Raw genomic sequence first — 19,946 nt, forward strand, 5'->3', positions numbered from 1 at the left:
CAGTCAGTGTTCCCTCTAATTTTTTTTGGGGGGGGCAGAAAAGTATAGTGTCTGAGCGGCAGTCACTTCGGGACTGGGCGGCACAGAAATAATAAATAATAAACAAACAAACAAACAAACAAATAAATAAAAAACCCACCCTGTTTTGCCTCAGAGAATTTCAAAATAAAATACTGTACTGTGGGTCTATAACAGTGAGCTCATAATAGGGCAACTCTATCAATATCAAAATGCCACTTAAATAGTTGAGCTAGTTTCAAACTAGATTTTGATTTTCTTTCTCTCTTCCTTACTCCCATTCTTTTTCTTTCTCTTTTCCTTCCTCTCTTTTTTCTATCTGTTTCTCTCTCTTCCTCTCTCTCTCCTTCCCTCTCACTCTTTCCCTCTCGGCTTCTGGGCAGGTTTGGAAAACTCTGAGTTGATGATGATTTTTAAGTGAGCGATTGCTCACTGCTCAGCTTAGAGGGAACTATGCTTACAGTATCCTTCCCCTGTCACGCCCACCAAGCCACACCCACCAAGACATGCCCACAGAACTGGTAGTAAAAAAAATGTTGAATGCCAGCATTGGACTGTAAGTGTAAAGAGTCATTATATGAAGTCAACTATTCTAGAAAAATTATCCCATTTGTTTCTCCATCAGCTGATGTATTAATATCATTATTTTTTGTGTGTGTGCTTGAAAGAATCTGAACCATGCGGTAAATGTATGATACCACAGTGCTCTAAGAAACAATTTTATTTACTGGGATCCGATAAATCCCATTCATGGGATATTATAACTGAAGAGATAGTTCATAAAGAGTAATAACTTCTTTGAAGCAATGACAACAGCCAACCATTGCTGAAGAAAACATTTTCATTGCATTGATTGGGAAAAAAACCTGCCTTCTTTTGACACAGCTCTAAATTGGAAAACTTAGTCTTTGTAATTGACTGCTATATATTCATTCTATGCATATGTGTATTTAGGAATAATAAATACCGCTATTGCAATGGTGGTACCCATGGCTACGACAATGAATTTAAAAGTATGGAGGTAAGAGATCTGTTGATTGTTTCTCTTTTGTTTTTATCTCTATGTCACATTGGTTCTGTTCAAAAGGATTGCCCAGTTCTCAGAAACAGTTATTCAGGGTGATTGGAGGAGTAAATGATTAAGGAGAAATTAAAGTGTGTGAATTACACAATGATCAACTGAATCAGATATGATTACAGTTCTCCATGAAGGTCCCTATATTTTTCCCCACGCTTACTGCTCATCATCTTGAATTTGGTAATTTACAGCCATAGCAGCCAACATGTATATGTAAATATCTAAACTGAGGGTAAGATAAGAAAATATCTAGAGGGTAATGGAAGTAGATAACAGCAGTGGGTTCTCTGAACTTGCTCGCTTTTGCCACATACCCATGCCTCAGATTGAAGAGAGTAATTTTCTTGGGTTTAAGACAGTATTTCTATGAATGTAATCCCATTGTTGAAACATTCAGTAGAAAAATAGCTGAAGCATTTCACGTGTCCCAAGCAAAGGCTTAATGCAAAGACATTATATAACTATAGCAAAATTTACAGTACAGACCAATGTGTCCTTAATAGATGGACAAGCAAATGGTGTTGAGTGTCCTCTGTAGTAAAGGAGTAAAAACTAATTGAATTTTTAACTAGTTGAAAGCTCACAAGCCAACTATCTGACATTAACAGTATTTATATCTTGATTTTTTTTTTTTTTTAAATAACATTGACTTTATGAAAAACAAAAAGTGAATCTATTTTCTGTTATTGTTCAGGCTCTCTTCTTAGCACATGGACCAGGCTTTAAGGGGGAAAATGAAGTGACATCTTTTGAAAACATTGAAGTTTATAACTTAATGTGTGGTGAGTTTCAAGTAGACCTTATCTAATTTATATTGGATGTTTTTTTAAAATTCAAATAGAATTAATTAACTGAAAAAAGAAAGATAGATTATAGAAAACATACTATCATAAATAATAACATTTGCTTGTGTTTATATTTATACACACACTATAACACACACACACACACACACACACACATATATTTCTGTTGGTTCACCCTGGTATAGTGAAGGAAGGTCACAGCTCCTTTTTGCCTCTAGGCCCAACCCAGGGCCATTTCAAGGCAGTTAATTCATTCATAACCAACAAACTATGTTCTGTATGTATCGCATGTTTTTGCTGAACATTTAAAATTAAAGGAGACTAGGATAGCGCTATTTCGGCCTTGTTCTGGCCTCATCAGCTAGCCATACCCTAAATATATAAATAATATATAATAATAATAATATATAATACTGTATATAAATATATCTAAGTTTTTTTGCTTCTACGCATGCCAAAACATGGGCACACCTGCGGCTCCATGTGCAATTTTGCTATCTCTGCAGGTGCAGAAGCAAAATCACACTGGCCCTACAAGCACTCACGAGCCGCGGCAGCGAGCCCAATTTAGCGTTCCAGCTGGAGCCCACTTCTGAGTCATAATATGTCCAAGGCATTAAATCAAAACAAACTTTTAAAATTGAAAAAAAGCAGCAGTAGTCCAGAGGCAATTCACTCCCTGTGATCAACCGGAGCCCATGAATTTAACTCTTGACCTTGGGGGATAGGAAACTACAGAATGCGATATTAAAAGGTTACTTCAATGCTTCTCAAATAGTGGGGCGCCCCCCTGGGGGTTGTTTGGAGCACTACTAGGGGGCACGTAACCCTGGGCAACATGCTTTTTTTTTTTGCCCTGGGGAATAGGGTTTTTTTGCACTGAACAATAGCAACAGCACAGAGCAGGAGACATGCAGTGTAGATAAACTCTTAAGAGACACCATGGAAAAATATTTAACAGGGATGAAAACACAGGAGGAAAGGGACAGAGATAATGAAGCAAATGTAAGCCTCCTGAAAGCTAAGATGAGGAAATAGGATGAAGCGTATGTAGTGCTTGGCTTCACTGTGACTATGATGGGAGACCAAGAAAGACTGGTATGTTTACTGTGTCTAAAAATGTTGGCAGCAGACCGCATGAAGCCAAATAAATTAAGGGGTCTCTTAAACACATTGCACCCCAATCACGCTGATAAATCGCTTGAGTTTTTTCAGCAAAAACATGCCGAATATCGCAAACAATCATTCTGGCAGAGCCTTGGGGTGGGGGTGAAATTTTTACTTCTTCCTGGGGTGGGGGCTAACAGAAAATAATTGAGAAGCACTGGATTATTTAAAGTATTTCCTTACTTTTTCATCCATAGATGGAATATGTAATTTGGGGCATGTACCATTCTGCTAAGAGTATCAACAGGCCGCTTAAGCCATCTTGGGAATATTATTCTTAGCTACATTTTTATAGGATTTTTTTAAAGAGAGTGGTCTCTCTGTTACTACAACTATAGGCATGTCTCCTCTTTTTGAAAAGTAGTTTTACCACAAAAATATAATACACGAAGTCACATTGAGTTATAGCATCTTGTAAATTATTAAGAAGAGACCTTTCAACTTGCTTTGTTCAGTTTGTGGGGATTGTAACAGTCTTCAAACATAGCCTATATCATTTCAGAATTGTTGTGAGTACCACAGTCAAACACTCATGTGACACTTCTCCGTTAGAAATTCCAGATCACACACTTCTGTAATACTTTTTTCCCAATCCAAACATCAGAACCTTGAAGACCTGGATGCACACTGGAAAAATTGCATTTTTCTTTCTTTCTCAGATCTCCTGAAACTTAAACCTGTTCCAAACAATGGGACACATGGAAGCTTGAATCACCTCCTTAAAAATCCTTTCTACAGTCCTTCCCCAGCGAAAGAACAATCTCCTCCTCTGTTGTGCCATTTTGGTACTGTTCCTAATCCAGATCTTTCAGGATGTAATTGTAGCTCAGTAAGTTCATGGGTGGTTTTTGTTCAGTATGTTATCCAAACTGTGTATCTATGCTTGACCTTGCTTTTGACTTTTGCTGTATTTGTGTATTTGCAGATAAATTTAGAAGAAGTGAATAGAAGGTTAAACCTCAGTAATCAAGCAAGTAAGTCTGGTACAAACCTACCCAATTAGTGAAAGGTTTCAAGGGTTCTGGCACCCTTCATGTGATCTAATTTTTTTAGAAGAGATTTTATTCAAACATATTTATTTAACAAATATATACATTTGTTACATCAATTTAACAAATATATAAAACCTAAATTTAATTATCAATTAATTGTTAATTAATTAATTAATTAATTTGTTAACTTCAATTTAACAAATAAAGCTATACAAATGTAATCATTCAATTTAACAAATAAAGCTATACAGTATATGTATATAAACGTATATATATATATATATATATATATATATATAGAAGTAAAAACTACTCATACATTAATCATGAAATCTCCAGAAATGTAAAGCCTTCAAACTTGAAATTTGCCACGTGTGTTCCTCTTGGCTTCTATGTGCTCACTAACAAAGGGTTTTTCAAAATGACCATCAGAGCATGAGTATTTCTTATATTATTATTAACAAGCTCTGATGCTAAGAAGTTCTACTCCTCCTTCCCCATCTGATCCAAATGCAAAACACAAGCAGAAGCGTTTCAGTTTCACTTTTGCTTTCACAGCAGCAAGCAGCTTTAGTACAGAACAGTTGAGTTAAGCCACACTAGCCAGATGAATACCTAAGGATGCTTGTAGGTAGAGATAGATTCCCCCCTGCTTATTTTCCTCCTCAATTCAGACCAATCTGTTTCTTCTACTGTAACATCAGTTAAAGGAAAAGAGACAAAAAAACACAAGAAAAGATTTACAGATGCCATTACGAAAACACAAATAAGGGAAGCTCCCTGTTTCTCCCATGGCATGCCTGGTCATCTTCTAGCCAGACAGCAAAATCAGGAATGTTATTTACAAGGAGGTAATGATAATGATAATAATAATTTATTAGATTTGTATGCCGCCCCTCTCCACAGACTCAGGGCAACTCACAACAATAATAATAACAATGTGACAATGTAACAAATCTAATATCTAAAAACCATCTAAAAACCCGTCATTTAAACCCATACAACATAAGCATACCATACATAAACTATATAAGCCTCGGGAGATATCTCAATTCCCCCATGCCTGGCGATACAGGTGGGTCTTAAGCAATTTACGAAAGTCCTCAGCAATTCGTCTGAGGGACAAATTTAAAGTCTATGCTATGCAAGTAATGTCTTCATCCGTAACAGAAACTTAGCCTATCATCTCGAATGAAATAATACAGTCCCCTTTTTAACTACTCATTAATTTTCAAGCTTTAAGTGTAAATATATCAAGCCCCATCACATAGTTTGGTAGCAAAGCATGGGTATCTGCTAGTAAGGCTATATAAATTTAACCTGGACACATACATACAGATTTTAAGCTTTGAAGATGAACAATCCAGCATCCACCATGACACTGGTTCCTATCAGAATTATAGGAGACTGGAATGTTGAGGATCAGATATGTATCTTATGTACCTATAAAGCCCTTCATGGCATTGGACCAGAATATCTCTGGGACTGCCTTCTGCCGCACGAATCCCAGCGACCGGTTAGGTCCCACAGAGTTGGCCTTCTCCGGGTCCTGTTGACGAAACAATGTCATCTGGCAGGACCCAGGGGAAGAGCCTTCTCTGTGGCGTCCCTGACCCTCTGGAATCAACTCCCCCCACCCCCGGAGATTAGGATTGCCCCCACCCTCCTTGCCTTTCGCAAACTCCTTAAAACCCACCTCTGTTGCCGGGCATGGGGAAATTGATTCTCCTGGGCCGCTTCCGCTTTTGGTCTGTATGAGATGCATGATTGTTTTTATATTAAGGGTTTTAAAGTGTTTTTAGGTATTGGATTTGTACTGTTTTTGTTGTGAGCCGCTCCGAGCCTGTGGAAAGGGGCGGCATACAAATCTAATAAATAAATAAATAAATAAATAAATAAATAAATAAATAAATAAATAAATAAATAAATAAATAAATAAATAAACGAACAAAAACAAACAAACAAACAAACAAGCAAACAAATCTTATACAAACTCCACTATGGACATAAATCATATTACCAGTAAATTAGATGGGCATGAAAGTATGATACTAGTGAAGCCAAAATTATGTTACTAGAATATAGAAAATCCAATAGGCCAGTGTTTCTCAAACTTGGCAACTTTAAGTTATGAGGACTTCAATTCTTAGATTTCCTCAGCCACGCAGAAGTCTACAAAATTGCCAAGCTTGAAAAATATTGCTATATATGTACAAGTCCCAGGTTATTCAAGACTCAAATTAATGTGTATTCTACTATACGTATGGAAACTACAGGTAGTCCTTGATTTGTAATTGTTTGATTAGTGACTACTTGAAGTTATAACAGTATTGAAAAAAAGGTGACTTACAGCCATTTCCTTACTTTTACAACTATCACTGCATCCCACTAGTCATGTGATCAAAATCCAGGTGCTTGGCAACTGGCATGTATTTATGACAATTGCAATGTCCCAGGATTCTGTGGTTGCCATTTGTGACTTTCTGAGCTAGCTTCCGACAAGCAAAGTCAATGGTGGGAACCAAATTTGTTTAACAACTGCAATGATTTGATTAACAACCATGGCAAAAAAAAGTCATACTAATTTGTAAAATTAATTAAATTAATTAATTTAATGGTAACTTTAGATGCAACTCCTTTAACTACCACCAATTATGGTTGTATATCAAGGACTTCTTGTATAGTGTTTTTTTAAAAAGTGGGTTGGTATTTAAACCTATTGTGGCATCATCATTTATGGGGAGGGATCCTTTTTTATTTCTGTTTTATAAAAAAGAGAATAAGATAGAGAAGTGTTTTCTGAACTTTTTGTTCTTGGAACACCTTAATTAATTAACTTTTCAGACTTTTCTCAGATTTTTTAAACTGCCCATCTCCCTCACCAAGGAGGGAGGAATCCTTATTTGTTTTTATGGGTTATACTTATAGATATAGACCGCCTTCTGCCGCATGAATCCCAGCGACCGGTTAGGTCCCACAGAGTTGGCCTTCTCCGGGTCCCGTCGACTAAGCAATGTCATTTGGCGGGACCCAGGAGAAGAGCCTTCTCTGTGGCAGCCCCGACCCTCTGGAACCAGCTCCCCCCGGATATTAGGATTGCCCCCACCCTCCTTGCCTTTCGCAAGCTCCTTAAAACCCACCTCTGTTGTCAGGCATGGGGGAATGTAAATTTCCCTTCCTCCTAGGCTTATAGAATTTATACATGGTATGCTTGTATGTATGAGTGGTTCTTTAAATTGGGGTTTTTAAGATTATTTTTAATATTAGATTTGTTTACATTGTCTTTTTATATTGTTGTTAGCCGCCCTGAGTCGTCGGAGAGGGGTGGCATGCAAATCTAATAAATAAATAAATAAAAATAAATAAATAAATAAATATTTGCTGTGTGAAAAATTTGTAGAACATTTATTTATTGAATTATGTTAAAAATAAATTATTAAGCCCATTAGGTATTAACACACAAAAAACCATATTTTCTTTAAGAAATAGCAACACCTCTTAGACTTACATACCACTTCACAGTGCTTTACAGCCCTCTCCAAGCAATTTACGGAGTCAGCATATTGCCCCCAACACTCTGCGTTCTTATTTTACCCACCTTGGAAAGATGGAAGGCTCAGTCAACCTTGGGTTGGTGAGAATCAAACTGTCAGATTGCATGCAGCTGACAGTCAGCAGATGTAGCCAGCAGTACTGGACTCTAACCACTGTGCCACCTGTCAGGATCAGGAATTTACCAGACGTAATATTCCAAATTGCAGAGGGAAGAATTGTAATCAATGTAATGACTTTAACAATGTAAAACTGCTTAGTCACGGTGAATCTATGGATTGTAATGTAACCTGATTGGTTGACAAAAGTATATACCATGATGCACCTTTGCAATAAGTGTGGCTAGTGGCTTAGAGATATTGTGTGGCTAGAAGATATTGTGGTTTAGTGTGGCTTAGTATGGCTTGTGATGGTTTAAGAATATCGTGGCTGAAGACGTGCCGCTGAATATTGTAACTGAGAATAGTAGATAGAGATTTGTGAGTACTTGTGTGTATAGTATCATCTAGAGAGAGATAACTACAGTGTAAATAGTTAGTGTAGTTTTGCTACGAAAGATGTAAATATTTTCTTAAGGAACTCTGCAGTATTTGTCTTCAATTATCTTCAAGACTACAGTTCCTGATATCCCGGTGTGAGACAGTCTGACTAGTTGCTTTAGCTATCTTGGTGGGCAAGCTTCTCAAAATGCTACTCCAACACCACCATGCTCAGAACATAATAAAAATTAGAAAATAATAATTATAAGAATGGCATTGCTTCCAAGTTTTGTAAATATCTTTTGCAAATAATTGTGATTTCTCTGATGTCTGAGAGCGTCTTGGGGGCCCTCAGGTGTCCTTGGACCACCCTTGAGGAAGCACTCAGATAAAGAAGAGGAAGATATAAGGCAAAGGGAAAGAGCACACACACACACACACAAGCACACTCATAGAGTGATAGTTTCTCCCCGAGGAATGCGGTTATCAGTACATTTGGTGAACTCTGCATGGCTGAAGGTCAGAGTGTTCTGCAGAAATGAGTAACAAGCTGTATGAAACAAGATAACTCCATTCTTCCTTTGGACAGAACATCATAATCATGATAATTATTTCTACCATTTTTATACTCATAAGGGACATATCGCTCTGCATAGATCCAACGATCCACCAGTAAAATAAAGATTATCTCAGGGACTGCCTTCTGCCACACGAATCCCAGCGACCAGTTAGGTCCCACAGAGTGGGCCTTCTCCGGGTCCCGTCAACTAAACAATGTTGTTTGGCGGGACCCAGGGGAAGAGCCTTCTCTGTGGCGGCCCCAGCCCTTTGGAACCAACTCCCCCCAGAGATTAGAATTGCCCCCACCCTCCTCGCCTTTCGTAAGCTTCTTAAAACCCACCTCTGCCGTCAGGCATGGGGGAACTGAGATATTCTTTCCCCCTGGGCCTTTACAATTTACGCATGGTATGTCTGTATGTATGTTTGGTTTTTATAATAAGGGTTTTTTAAGTTATTTTAGTATTGTATTGGATTGTTACATGTTGTTTTTATCATTGTTGTTAGCCGCCCCGAGTCTACGGAGAGGGGCGGCATACAAATCAATCAAACAAATAAATAGATAGATAGATAGATAGATAGATAGATAGATAGATAGATAAATAAATAAATAAATAAATAAATAAATGCAAGTAGTTTTATGGGTAGAGTATTAGTACTATATCCAAGATATCCATCTCTTCAAATTGTTTTTTCTCCCTTTGGTTCCCCCACTTAAATTCTTTCACTACTACTAATGGGAGCAGTGAGCTTTGCTTCTAAATCAAGTAACAGCTTTATTAGGTTTTGTTGGCAGTGGTTTAACAATTTACCTTTAAATGCTAATAGTGTTGAATGGGGTGTGGAATTTGGCTCAATGTGTTGAGTTAGAAGTCAGTAACATTCTGGTGTAGGATAAAAAAAAAGCAAACCCAAAGTGAGGTTTTAAATAGGCCAGCTGTCCAGTTCCTCCCAACTGATTTGTTCTTTTCAATATACTGAAAGGTTAAAAAAAAGTCTAGAATGAGCAATTGGAAAGAATTGTATTCAGTTAATGTGAAACTCCATACTTATGGTTTGTATTCCAGAAAAGGAGTCTGAAGGTCTTAATTTGCCTTATGGAAGACCCCAAGTTCTACAAGACAGCAAGTACTGCCTCCTTCACCAGACTAAATATATAAGCGCGTATAGTAATGACATCTTGATGCCACTGTGGAATTCATATACTGTCAGCAAATCAGTAAGTTTTTGGATTTGTTTATCTTTTGTAAAGAAAGTCTAGGTGAAAAAAGGGTAATAAATAAAAAGGGAATTTGGAGAATAGTAGCAATGGATGCAGCGGTATAGATGTGGATAGTGATGGACACAGAGATACATAAGTTGCATCAACTTCAGGTCATTCTTCATATTGCTGCAGAACATGGGCAAGTTTATTTCTGGTAAAAAATTCAATATCAGGTTTATGAGTAATCTTTTTGTCTAACTATATATTTAATTGCATACAGTTACCGGTATCTAGTTATATATTAACTTCATATAGTTCATACAACAAACCTTAGATTTTTCAATCCCAGGGTGGGATGCCACAAAGGAATGATAGTTTATGCTCAGAAGGGAGAACGTCAAAGTGATGGGATGATACAAGCCAAATTTGAGGAGGTTATATTTTAGGTTTTTATACACTAGCATCTTCCTTTACTGTTTACTGATTGTTGCAGTAAAATTCTGTTTATCTAGATTCCCACAGCAATTTGCCTGGAAATAGATACACAGCCCTTAGTGTATCCAAGTTTTGTAAACAGTCTTTTTCACCATTACATTTCATTTTTACTCTAGTGACACTAATTTATATTTCTTTATTTATGCGAACACGGTTTCAAATGCAGAATTTGGAGCATATCTGATATTGAAAATATATTATATTGGTGTTATTTCAATTAATTGTCCATGCTATTAAATATACTATATTTGCATTAAATTAAACTAAAAATAATATGCGACAGGGTCCTGCCATCTTCCCCACCATAGAGGATCGAACCTTCAGGGTTTTTTCCCCGCAACATCCTTCTTTCAAACAGAAATCTCCCAGCTTTGGGGTCTGATTCTTTTTGCCACAAACCAGTTTCTCCCTGCCAGTTTCCAACAGCTTGTACGTATCTGTCAAACTTTATTTTCTCTTGAACTTCTCAATAGTTCTCTTTCTCATTGCAATCTGAGTTTACTGAGCCTTTGACCAATCTAAACTGTATTTTTTTCTGTCTTCCACTCATTTTCAAAGTTTCATCTTGAAGGCCCCGTTTCAAAGCAAAGAGTGCCAAGGTAATCATAACTTGCAGTATATTACTGACTGGAAAAATACAACATATACAAATGCAGCATTCATTCACTGAATGATACTGTGAATAGTCCCAAAATGGCAAACCAATGCTTAAAGATTGCTTATTTGCATATTCTCTTAAGGCATTTGGAGTTGAAAGAAAACAGCATGTGTAGGGCAGACATTCAGGAGTGTAGCCTGCTATTTTTGCTGCAGCAATTCCAATGTAGTTAGCCATTCTTTTCTTTAAAAAAAATCATTCAGTGGTTTGGCAGTTGAAAGCAAAGGTGTTCTGATAAAGAAAAGAAAAGCAGGCGTCTGTTCTCTGTGTTATTATTTTGGCATTCAAGGCAGAGGGGCATGCTTTCTCTGTTATTATGTTTTTCTGTCCTTTATATGTACCACTTCTATGCTGTCTGTGCAGTGTACCAAACTTTCTAAGAAAATCCATCTGTGAATGTCATTAAGACAGATGAGCATGGATGAAGTTTGTATAGATGACTATTTTTAGTTTTTTGGATTTTTTTTTGAGATGACGGGTGGAGAACTGAAATTTTTCAGTATAGGCCACTGGTGGGTTCTAAATGCATGCGCAGAAGCGTCCCGGGCACGTGGGTGGAGCCTCCCACTGCTGCCGCTAACGGTTCAGAGAACAGGGCTGAACCAGGAGCAACCCACTGCTGGTATAGGCATTTCACCCAAACTGAGAGGGCAAGATTGGGAAGTTGATTGAGTCCTCAGAGAGGGGTGACATACAAATCCAATAAGTAAGTAAGTAAGTAAGTAAGTAAGTAAGTAAGTAAGTAAGTAAGTAAGTAAATAAATAAATAAATGTTTTCCTAGAGCATAAAGCAGCTGTTGTGTCACTCAGTCTTGTTCAATATAATCCAAACAAAGTTCCTAGAAAATAGATCTCTCAATGGAAAATTATGTACCAACTTTTATGTGAATTCTAAATATAGTGTCTTTAATGCCAGGTCAAAGACTTCTTTAATACTTTGAAATTAAAAGTTGCCACATCTAGAATTTTCTTGAGTCGATGAAATGTAATAAATAAGTAAAGAAAATGAACCATCAGGCTTTTGTTATTTTCATCCTACTAACTTTCATCTGTTGCAAACATTCTTAATATTTTAAACTGCGAAATGATTTAAAGATTTTTTTCCAGTCTAATCAAATGAATATGGGGTTACCTTTGAAGAGTGTTTCGAAACTGCAAATTGTGCAGAACGCAGCTGTGCGAGCGGTCCTGGTCCTGGCTAGGCATGCCCATGTCTCTCCAACACTCTGCGGACTGCATTGGCTGCCAATTGGTTTTTGGCTGCAATTCAAAGTGTGGTTATGACCTACAAAACCCTACATGGCATTGGACCAGAATACTTATGGGACCGCCTTCTGCCGCATGAGTCACAGCGACTGGTTAGATCCCACAGAGTTGGCCTTCTCCAGGTCCTGTGAACTAGACAATGTTGTTTGGTGGGACCTAGGGGAAGAGCCTTCTATGTGGGGGCTAGGGCCCTCTGGATTCAGCTTCCCCCAGAGATTCATACTGCCCCCACCCTCCTTGCATTCTGTAAGAGTCCAAAGACTCATTCATGCTGCTAGGCTTGGGACTACTAGACACTGCCCCTGGCTGACGAATGTATTGTGAGCTAGTTTTCTGAATGGGAACTAGAGTTTTAATTGGTTTTAGATTTTTTAGATTATTAATTTAAATTAATTGGGTTTAGGATGCTATATTGTTTCTTTATATGTTGTAAGCTGCCCTGAGTCCTCGAGAGGGGCGGCATATCAATCCAACAAACAAACAAACAAACAAACAATAAGATGTGTATAAGTTTTCATGAATAATAATAGTAGTAGTAGTAGTAGTAGTAGTAATAATAATAAAAATAATAATAATAATTTATTAGATGTGTATGCCGCCCCTCTCTGAGGACTTGGAGCGGCTTCTGGTTCTCAAAATGTATTGATTTGTACAGATAATAAGGCACTAAATAAACATAATGTTAAGTGAAGAATTAAGCCAATGGGCGGATAGATCTCAAAAGTTCTGATTGGCTTGGAAATAAATTGAAAAAAATGCCTTGAAAAGCAAACCCCATACTGAGATTTCTCCTACACAGTTGCCATCTCCCACTTCTGAGGTTATCCTTTACATTAAGAACCAACCCCTGGAATTTTATAAAGCAATATGGAATTGGGGAACTTCAAGTGAGGAACTTGGTCCAAAGGTTTCTGAGTTGAATCTGGCATTTCTATCCATGCTAGGCTCAATCACGCCTTCAAAGTGGTCAAACTCTAAGAAAGAAGCTTTAAACAGCTAATACTGAAACAACAATTTTGTTGTATAAGTTAATTCCCTCAAAATTTGTTTGGTTCATACTACTGATCAAAAAACATGAGGGTGGGAAGCAGGAGTAGGTTTCGGATTCTTCTATTGCTGGTTTGCTCAGTGATGCACCACATAGGCAGGTGTGCATTGCACGCCATGCACGCATGCATGTGCAGTACTAAACAAAATGGCAACGTCTATGGTGCTGCTGAGAGAATCAGCTCGGGAGCTTGGCAGGCCTGGGTCTCTGCCAATTCCAATGACCCAGGCTGCCAAGTTACTAACAGTTCTATAGAACTGGTCTGAACCAGTAGGAACTCATTTCTAGTGGGAAGGCATGGTGAGACTCAGCTCGAACATGCAGCTCAGATGGTATCAAAACAGGAACCTCTTTTTTTTTTGGTTTTATATTGCTGATTATCTCTATATCCTATGTTTTGTCTTTTCTCAGAAGGTATTTTTTTCTCTTTTTACTTCACTTGGAGAAATCCAGCAGAACATTTCAACTTTAAAATAAATAATTTGTGAAATAAATAGCTTGCCTGTTCTAGAAAATCTTCAGCCAACTGCTTAAGCAATAATGCAATACAGCTTATTTATAAGGGATAAAAAATGTTTGATGACCTGATCTGGCATTTGATTAAATAGAACCAGTAATATAATCTGACCTGATCTCAGAAAATATAAAAGTCAGTCTTCAGCAGGTTATTATAAACCAGAGGCTTTGCAGCAGGAACACTCCCCAGATTTCCAGATCGTGATTTAAACACAAACATTTTGTCTCTGAGGGAAAAACATTCATTTCTATGAGGGGGGAAATTTGTTGTGCCAAACCACCAACTTCTCCCACACAGAAACACACAAATATTTTCTTCCTCCTTTCCACCCTCTAACAGATATACACAGACTTAGAAAGATAAACTTTTCCCACTCAAAGTTAAAAATAATATTTATGCTGGTAATTCCGTGTTTAGAAAAAATTCTAAATTATGCTAACATTCATCGCATTAAAGGACTAAGTGAACTTTACACAAAGGTTTTACCATAGAGTGAATCTCATTGTCTTAAAGAAAAGAGAAGAGAAGAAAAGAAAAGTGGTTTTGGGGAGGAAGAATCCTTAATTTTTCTCCTCTCACTGATTTACTTGCACTGTTCCAAAAATAAATTTGCCCCCTATTCTCCACTCTGAAGCAATTTTATATTATTCTTTGCCATTAGCAAAATAAAACAAAAACAGTAATGTATCTTAGGTGCATCTTCATTTATTGATTTCAGTTCATTTGTTGCCATTTACTATCCCAAATTGTCTATTTTGAATCAGAAAAAGGACAAAACAAAAGAAAATCCCATATTCAATCTCTCCGCTACAGGTTGACTACATTGTGTGTAGAAATAAATGCCACTGGCTGTATAAATTGTGGAAACACTTTTAAAATGGCAATATAGTTGATGGTGTATAAAAATGAAGAAGTCAGCCAGATCAACAGGATATATCTCTCTGGTTCAAGGAGTTTGCTGAATGTTTCCATTTTATGACTTATTATTTACATCCTGTGACACTTTTAGAAAAAGTGGCTGAAAGGTGACCCTGATGTCAGAGCAGCCGTTTCCAAATACTGTACTTAAAGTCCCACAAAATACAAATAAATTATGCCTCTTGGTGCATTGATTACTAGTTCCCTTTTGAAGCAGGTTCTTTTTACCAGAGACAGCAACTGTCCTTTTTCTCTAAGTTCAACCTTCTGTGTAAGTTGAGCCAAATCTTAGAAAAGATAGGGGGTGCCAGGAATGTCTTTGCCAATGTCTATAGTCCATAATTGGTAGAAGAGAGCAAGGCCCAGAGAAAAGAGTGAATAGAATAGCAGCATTTGCACATCACTGAAGCTGTTGCTTGTGTATTCTGAAAAAAAGTTCTTTTGGATCCTAAGAACTTTATTATTTATTTATTTATTATTTATTACTTAGATTTGTATGCCGCCCCTCTCCGAAGACTCGGGGCGGCTCACAACACGTGGAAACAAATCATAAATAATCTGACAATTTTAAATATTAAAGATTTAAAAAAGACCCCATATACTAACAGACATACACACAAGCATACCATACATAAATTAGACATGCCCAGGGGAAGATGTTTCAGTTCCCCCATGCCTGACGGCAAAGGTGGGTTTTAAGGAGTTTACGGAAGGCAGGAAGAGTAGGGGCAGTTCTAATCTCCGGGGGGAGTTGGTTCCAGAGGGACGGTGCCGCCACAGAGAAGGCTCTTCCCCTGGGGCCCGCCAACCGACTTTGCATCAAGAACACTTGTACAGTAAAATACTGTTGTTTGGGGCTTATTCTGTGTTCTTTCACTGACTCCTGAGAGCTTCTTGGCTGTCAATTGAAGCAAGAAGGAAGAAATATCTCAAAATTGCACTTGGGGCTTTTTCTTCCTACCATTCATTTGTCATATGCCAATGTCCAAGGCGCTAGGCCATTGTGTAATGCAATTAATGCAAGGTGTAATGCAATTAATCAAAACATTTTCAGGATCATGGATGATACCACAATTGTTTTACAGTGTTTTTAAAAAGATAAAGTGATATCAGGACAAAAACCATTAAAAACCTGATTAGATGAAATGGCATTTCTGTGTTCAGATGCAATAGTGAACAGTAAGAATATTAAAACATATCAGACAATAAGAATGATGATGAATATGTCCCCATGTTACCATGCCATTGCCATGTCTTGCCTAATCATATTTTGTGGGATAATCCATGATTGGCTTGGTTTATACAATGCACCATTACAAACTGCATATGCTACTGTATACAAGAGCCAAGCACATTGTAGCAGGGGTGAGTTCTACTTACCTTCACTATCATTTTTGGCTCATGCCCAAAGTGCGTGTTTTGCACACGCTTGCTCTGCTCAATTGTGTGTGTCGCTCCCAGGTTAAAATGGTCTGTGCATGTGCAGGATGCTTTGTGCATGCACAGAGGGTTATTTTCACATAAATTTGGCTCTGGTGGACAGATTTCAAGCTGGAGGATTCGTTCAAGAGTATGTCCATCGGGCCATCACTGCCGATTTGGTGAGCAGGGGAAAATTCCCGCTATCAGTTCTAGGGAACCAGTCCAAACCAATAGGAACCCACCTCTGTATTGTACAGTCCTAGCCAATAGAGTAAAGTACTAGAAATTGCTATGAAGACTTTGCTATGGATGGGAATACAGTAAACTATTTCTGGGTAGCTGCCGTTTATAAACACAGATTGTCTATTCACCTGGGTTTCTTCTGCATATACGTCATGATCAGGGGTGGGCTGCTGCCCGGATGGGGGGGAACGCAGTGGGGTAGCAAAAATGGAGTTCCACCCCAGAGCACCCAATTTGCACTGAAAGATGTTGAAATAATAATAATAATCCTGCATAAGCCACGCCCACAGTGTGGTAGTAAAAATGTTGGTAGCCTTTCACTGATCACGATTCACCATCAGCAATATAGTATTAGTGATCTGAAACAAGTGTTGTTGCTTCTGTTTCGTCATGAATTCAGGACAAAGCTGTGGGGATTTTTCTCCCGCTTCTTCCACCTGTGTACTATGCTGAATGCTGAAGAATAAGAAATAAATTGGCTGGATACATCCGAGAGCAAAGGGCTGGAAGGCCATTCCTATTTTCAGCACAACTATGATTCATTATAAAAATGGGAAAAGAAAAAAAAAATCAAAGGAAACCAGGCTAGGAAGTCTGAAAACCTAAGGTTACCCACGGCTGTGGGTGTAATACATTCTTTTGCCTTCTTCCCTTCAGTCAACTTCTGTTCCTCCCAGCGCTTCAGACTGTCTGCGGCTAGATGTTCGAATCCCCGCAGCTCAGAGCCAAAATTGCTTCAACTACCAACCAGACATGACTATCACCCCCAACTTCCTCTATCCTCCCGGTTAGTAGAACTGTTCTTTATATAGAAAGGGCATAATGTTTTAATTATCTGGATGTGGCTGAGCGTATAAACATATACATAGCCCTAACCGCGGGATAAGCGTGGCATTGAGGGGGGGGGGGAAGGGGGGAAGACAATAAAAAAGAAAACATTTTTTTGGCATTTTTTGCCTGTAAGAAGAACATAATATAATCATTGCATTTTTTTTAAAGGCATAGACCTGCAAGGAGGTACAATTCTAAATATTTGATTCCACAGGTTTGCATTTAAAGAGAGGAAGATCGGTTTATAAAATAAACTAGTCATATAAACAGCAGCACCCAAGGACTACCCAGTACATAGGTAGTCCTTGATTTATGACCACAACTGAGCCCAACATTTATGTTGCTAACCAGGGCAGTTGCTAAGTGAGTTTTGCTCCATTTTACAACCTTTTTCCCAGCTGCAATTGTTAGTGAATCATGCAGACATTAGGTGAATCTGGCTCCCCACACTGACTTTACTTCCTGGTGGCCAGCTGGGAAAGGAATAAATGGTGATCACATGACCCCAGGACCATACAAATGTCCTAAATACACATGCCAGTTGTGGAGTGCCCACCTTTTACTCATATGACCATGGGATGGCTGCAACAGTCGTGAAAGTGTGAAGGCCAGTCATAAATCATTTTTTGGTGATATTGTATCTTCAAACAATCACTAAATGAATGGCTGTAAGTTGAGGACTCCTTGTATGGAAGTAGTATGGAGGCTCTGGGCAGTTTACAAAATCAGTATATATTGTGTTTATATTTATTGATATATATATATAGATATAAAATGATAAATAGATCGATAGATCGATAGACAGACAGACAGATAGACAGACAGACAGACAGATTTTATAAGCTTCCTAGTCCCCTTGCAGCAAAATGGGTGGCAAAACAAATGTAATAAATAAAAATAAATAAATTAGGAGGGTTACATCTTATCTTTTAGGATAGAATAGAATAGAATTCTTTATTGCCAAATGTGATTGGACACACAAAGAATTTGTCTTGGTGCATATTATTATTATTATTATTATTATTATTATTATTATTATTATTATTATTATTATTAATTAGATTTGTATGCCGACCTCTCTGCAGACTCGGGGCGGCCCACAACAGAGATAAAAGAATATGTAATAACAAATCTAATATTATGTCTAAAATAACAACTTTACATTAAAAGCCTAAAAACCCCATTGTATAAGAAACATACACACAAGCATACCATACATAAAACTGCATAGGCAAGGTTCCCACCATGCCTGATGGCAAAGGTGGGTTTTAAGAAGTTTACGAAAGGAAAGGAGGGTGGGGGCAGTCCTAATCTCTGGGGGGAGCTGGTTCCAGGGGGTCAGGGCCACCACAGAGAAGGCTCTTCCCCTGGGTCCCGCCAACCGACATTGTTTAGTCGACGGGACCCGCAGAAGGCCAACTCTGTGGGACCTAACCAGCCGCTGGGCTTCTTTTGTACTGTCCATGTTCATTCTCTCTTCCGTTGAATTACATACACCGCTTAAGTGATTCATATTAACTGCATTCCACTTACTTTTATACTGTTGTGGACATACTGTACCCAACACTCGTCTCCATATAAGAAAATGGGCAGAAGCACACTCTTTTACACACATGTTTTCACTTTTTTTGGGACAAGTACTCATACTTCATAACAAACCATACACTGCCCGCTTCCTTTCTCCACCCATCCTTATACGAACAGGAAACTATACTGCTGCCAATTCCTATCCTGCCCACGTTGTGCCTGTTTTGAGTCACCATGCAATAATACTGACCTAATGATGTATGTGCAGCACTTGCTAAGAAAACAATTTAGTGATTCCTCCAGTTTTTGCTGTTCTCCTTCTTCAACTTGTTACCAACTAGTAGGAAGAATGTCTGCCAAACACATCACTGCAGAAAAAAACGGGTGGATCTGAATATTAGACTTTTAAAACAGTTACTTCTATGCCTGTCTTCCTAAACTCCATTCTGATGAGCCAGGGTGGCGCAGCAGGTAGATTGCTGTACTGCAGGCCACTGAAGCTGACTGTAGATCTATAGGTCAGCGATTCAAATCTCACTACTGGCTCAAGGTTGACTCAGCCTTCCATCCTTCTGAGGTGGGTAAAATGAGGACCCGGATTGTGGGGGCAATAGGCTGGCTCTGTTAAAAAGGGCTATTGCTAATATGTTGTAAGCCGCCCTGAGTCTAAGGAGAAGGGTGGCATAAAAATCGAATAAATAAATAATAAATAAATAATTCTGTCACAATCTAAACTGAATGAAGTTTTAAAAACCCCACTAAACAAAGCAGAAAGGGATGTTCAAGTAGCCCTTTATTTAGAATGTAATGTTTTTTGAGTATTGCAGTGGTGCCTGACAATTGGAACAATGACATTATTGTTGTCCCTTTCTCCAAAAGCAAAGATATTCAGAATGAATGAAAACTTTATAGAGGAGATTGTTTTGTTAAGTTTTCTTTGGGAAGATGTTGGCCAAATTCATGAAAAGTGACAATGAGAAAAAAGAAAAATAAGAGAATGCCTTGCATTTTAGGTCAAGCAGGGAATGGGCAGATCAGATTCCTGCTCTTCAGTAGTTCATAATTAATGTGAGCATTTTTTCCTTTCTTGATTTAATTGAAATGAATAACAGAATGTATGCATGTCCGAGGAGTTGAAATGTGGTTGCTTAGATTGATAACAATGGC

The 19,946-nt window shown here is 38.1% G+C and overlaps 1 protein-coding gene across 1 annotated transcript in view; it reads left to right on the forward strand.

Moving 5' to 3' along the window:
• The window catches only part of ENPP3 (ectonucleotide pyrophosphatase/phosphodiesterase 3), a 77,192-nt gene that overhangs the window by 47,978 nt on the left and 9,268 nt on the right, over window positions 1–19,946 (forward strand). Inside the window, exons 17-22 of the mRNA XM_070733530.1 lie at window positions 973–1,039; window positions 1,791–1,878; window positions 3,729–3,898; window positions 3,995–4,043; window positions 9,718–9,869; window positions 17,079–17,208. Of these exons, the coding sequence (XP_070589631.1) occupies window positions 973–1,039; window positions 1,791–1,878; window positions 3,729–3,898; window positions 3,995–4,043; window positions 9,718–9,869; window positions 17,079–17,208 (656 nt within the window). The remainder of the gene's footprint in view (window positions 1–972; window positions 1,040–1,790; window positions 1,879–3,728; window positions 3,899–3,994; window positions 4,044–9,717; window positions 9,870–17,078; window positions 17,209–19,946) is intronic.

Source organism: Erythrolamprus reginae, chromosome 1 (assembly GCF_031021105.1).
Source record: "Erythrolamprus reginae isolate rEryReg1 chromosome 1, rEryReg1.hap1, whole genome shotgun sequence".
Classification (NCBI taxonomy): Eukaryota; Metazoa; Chordata; class Lepidosauria; order Squamata; family Dipsadidae; genus Erythrolamprus; species Erythrolamprus reginae.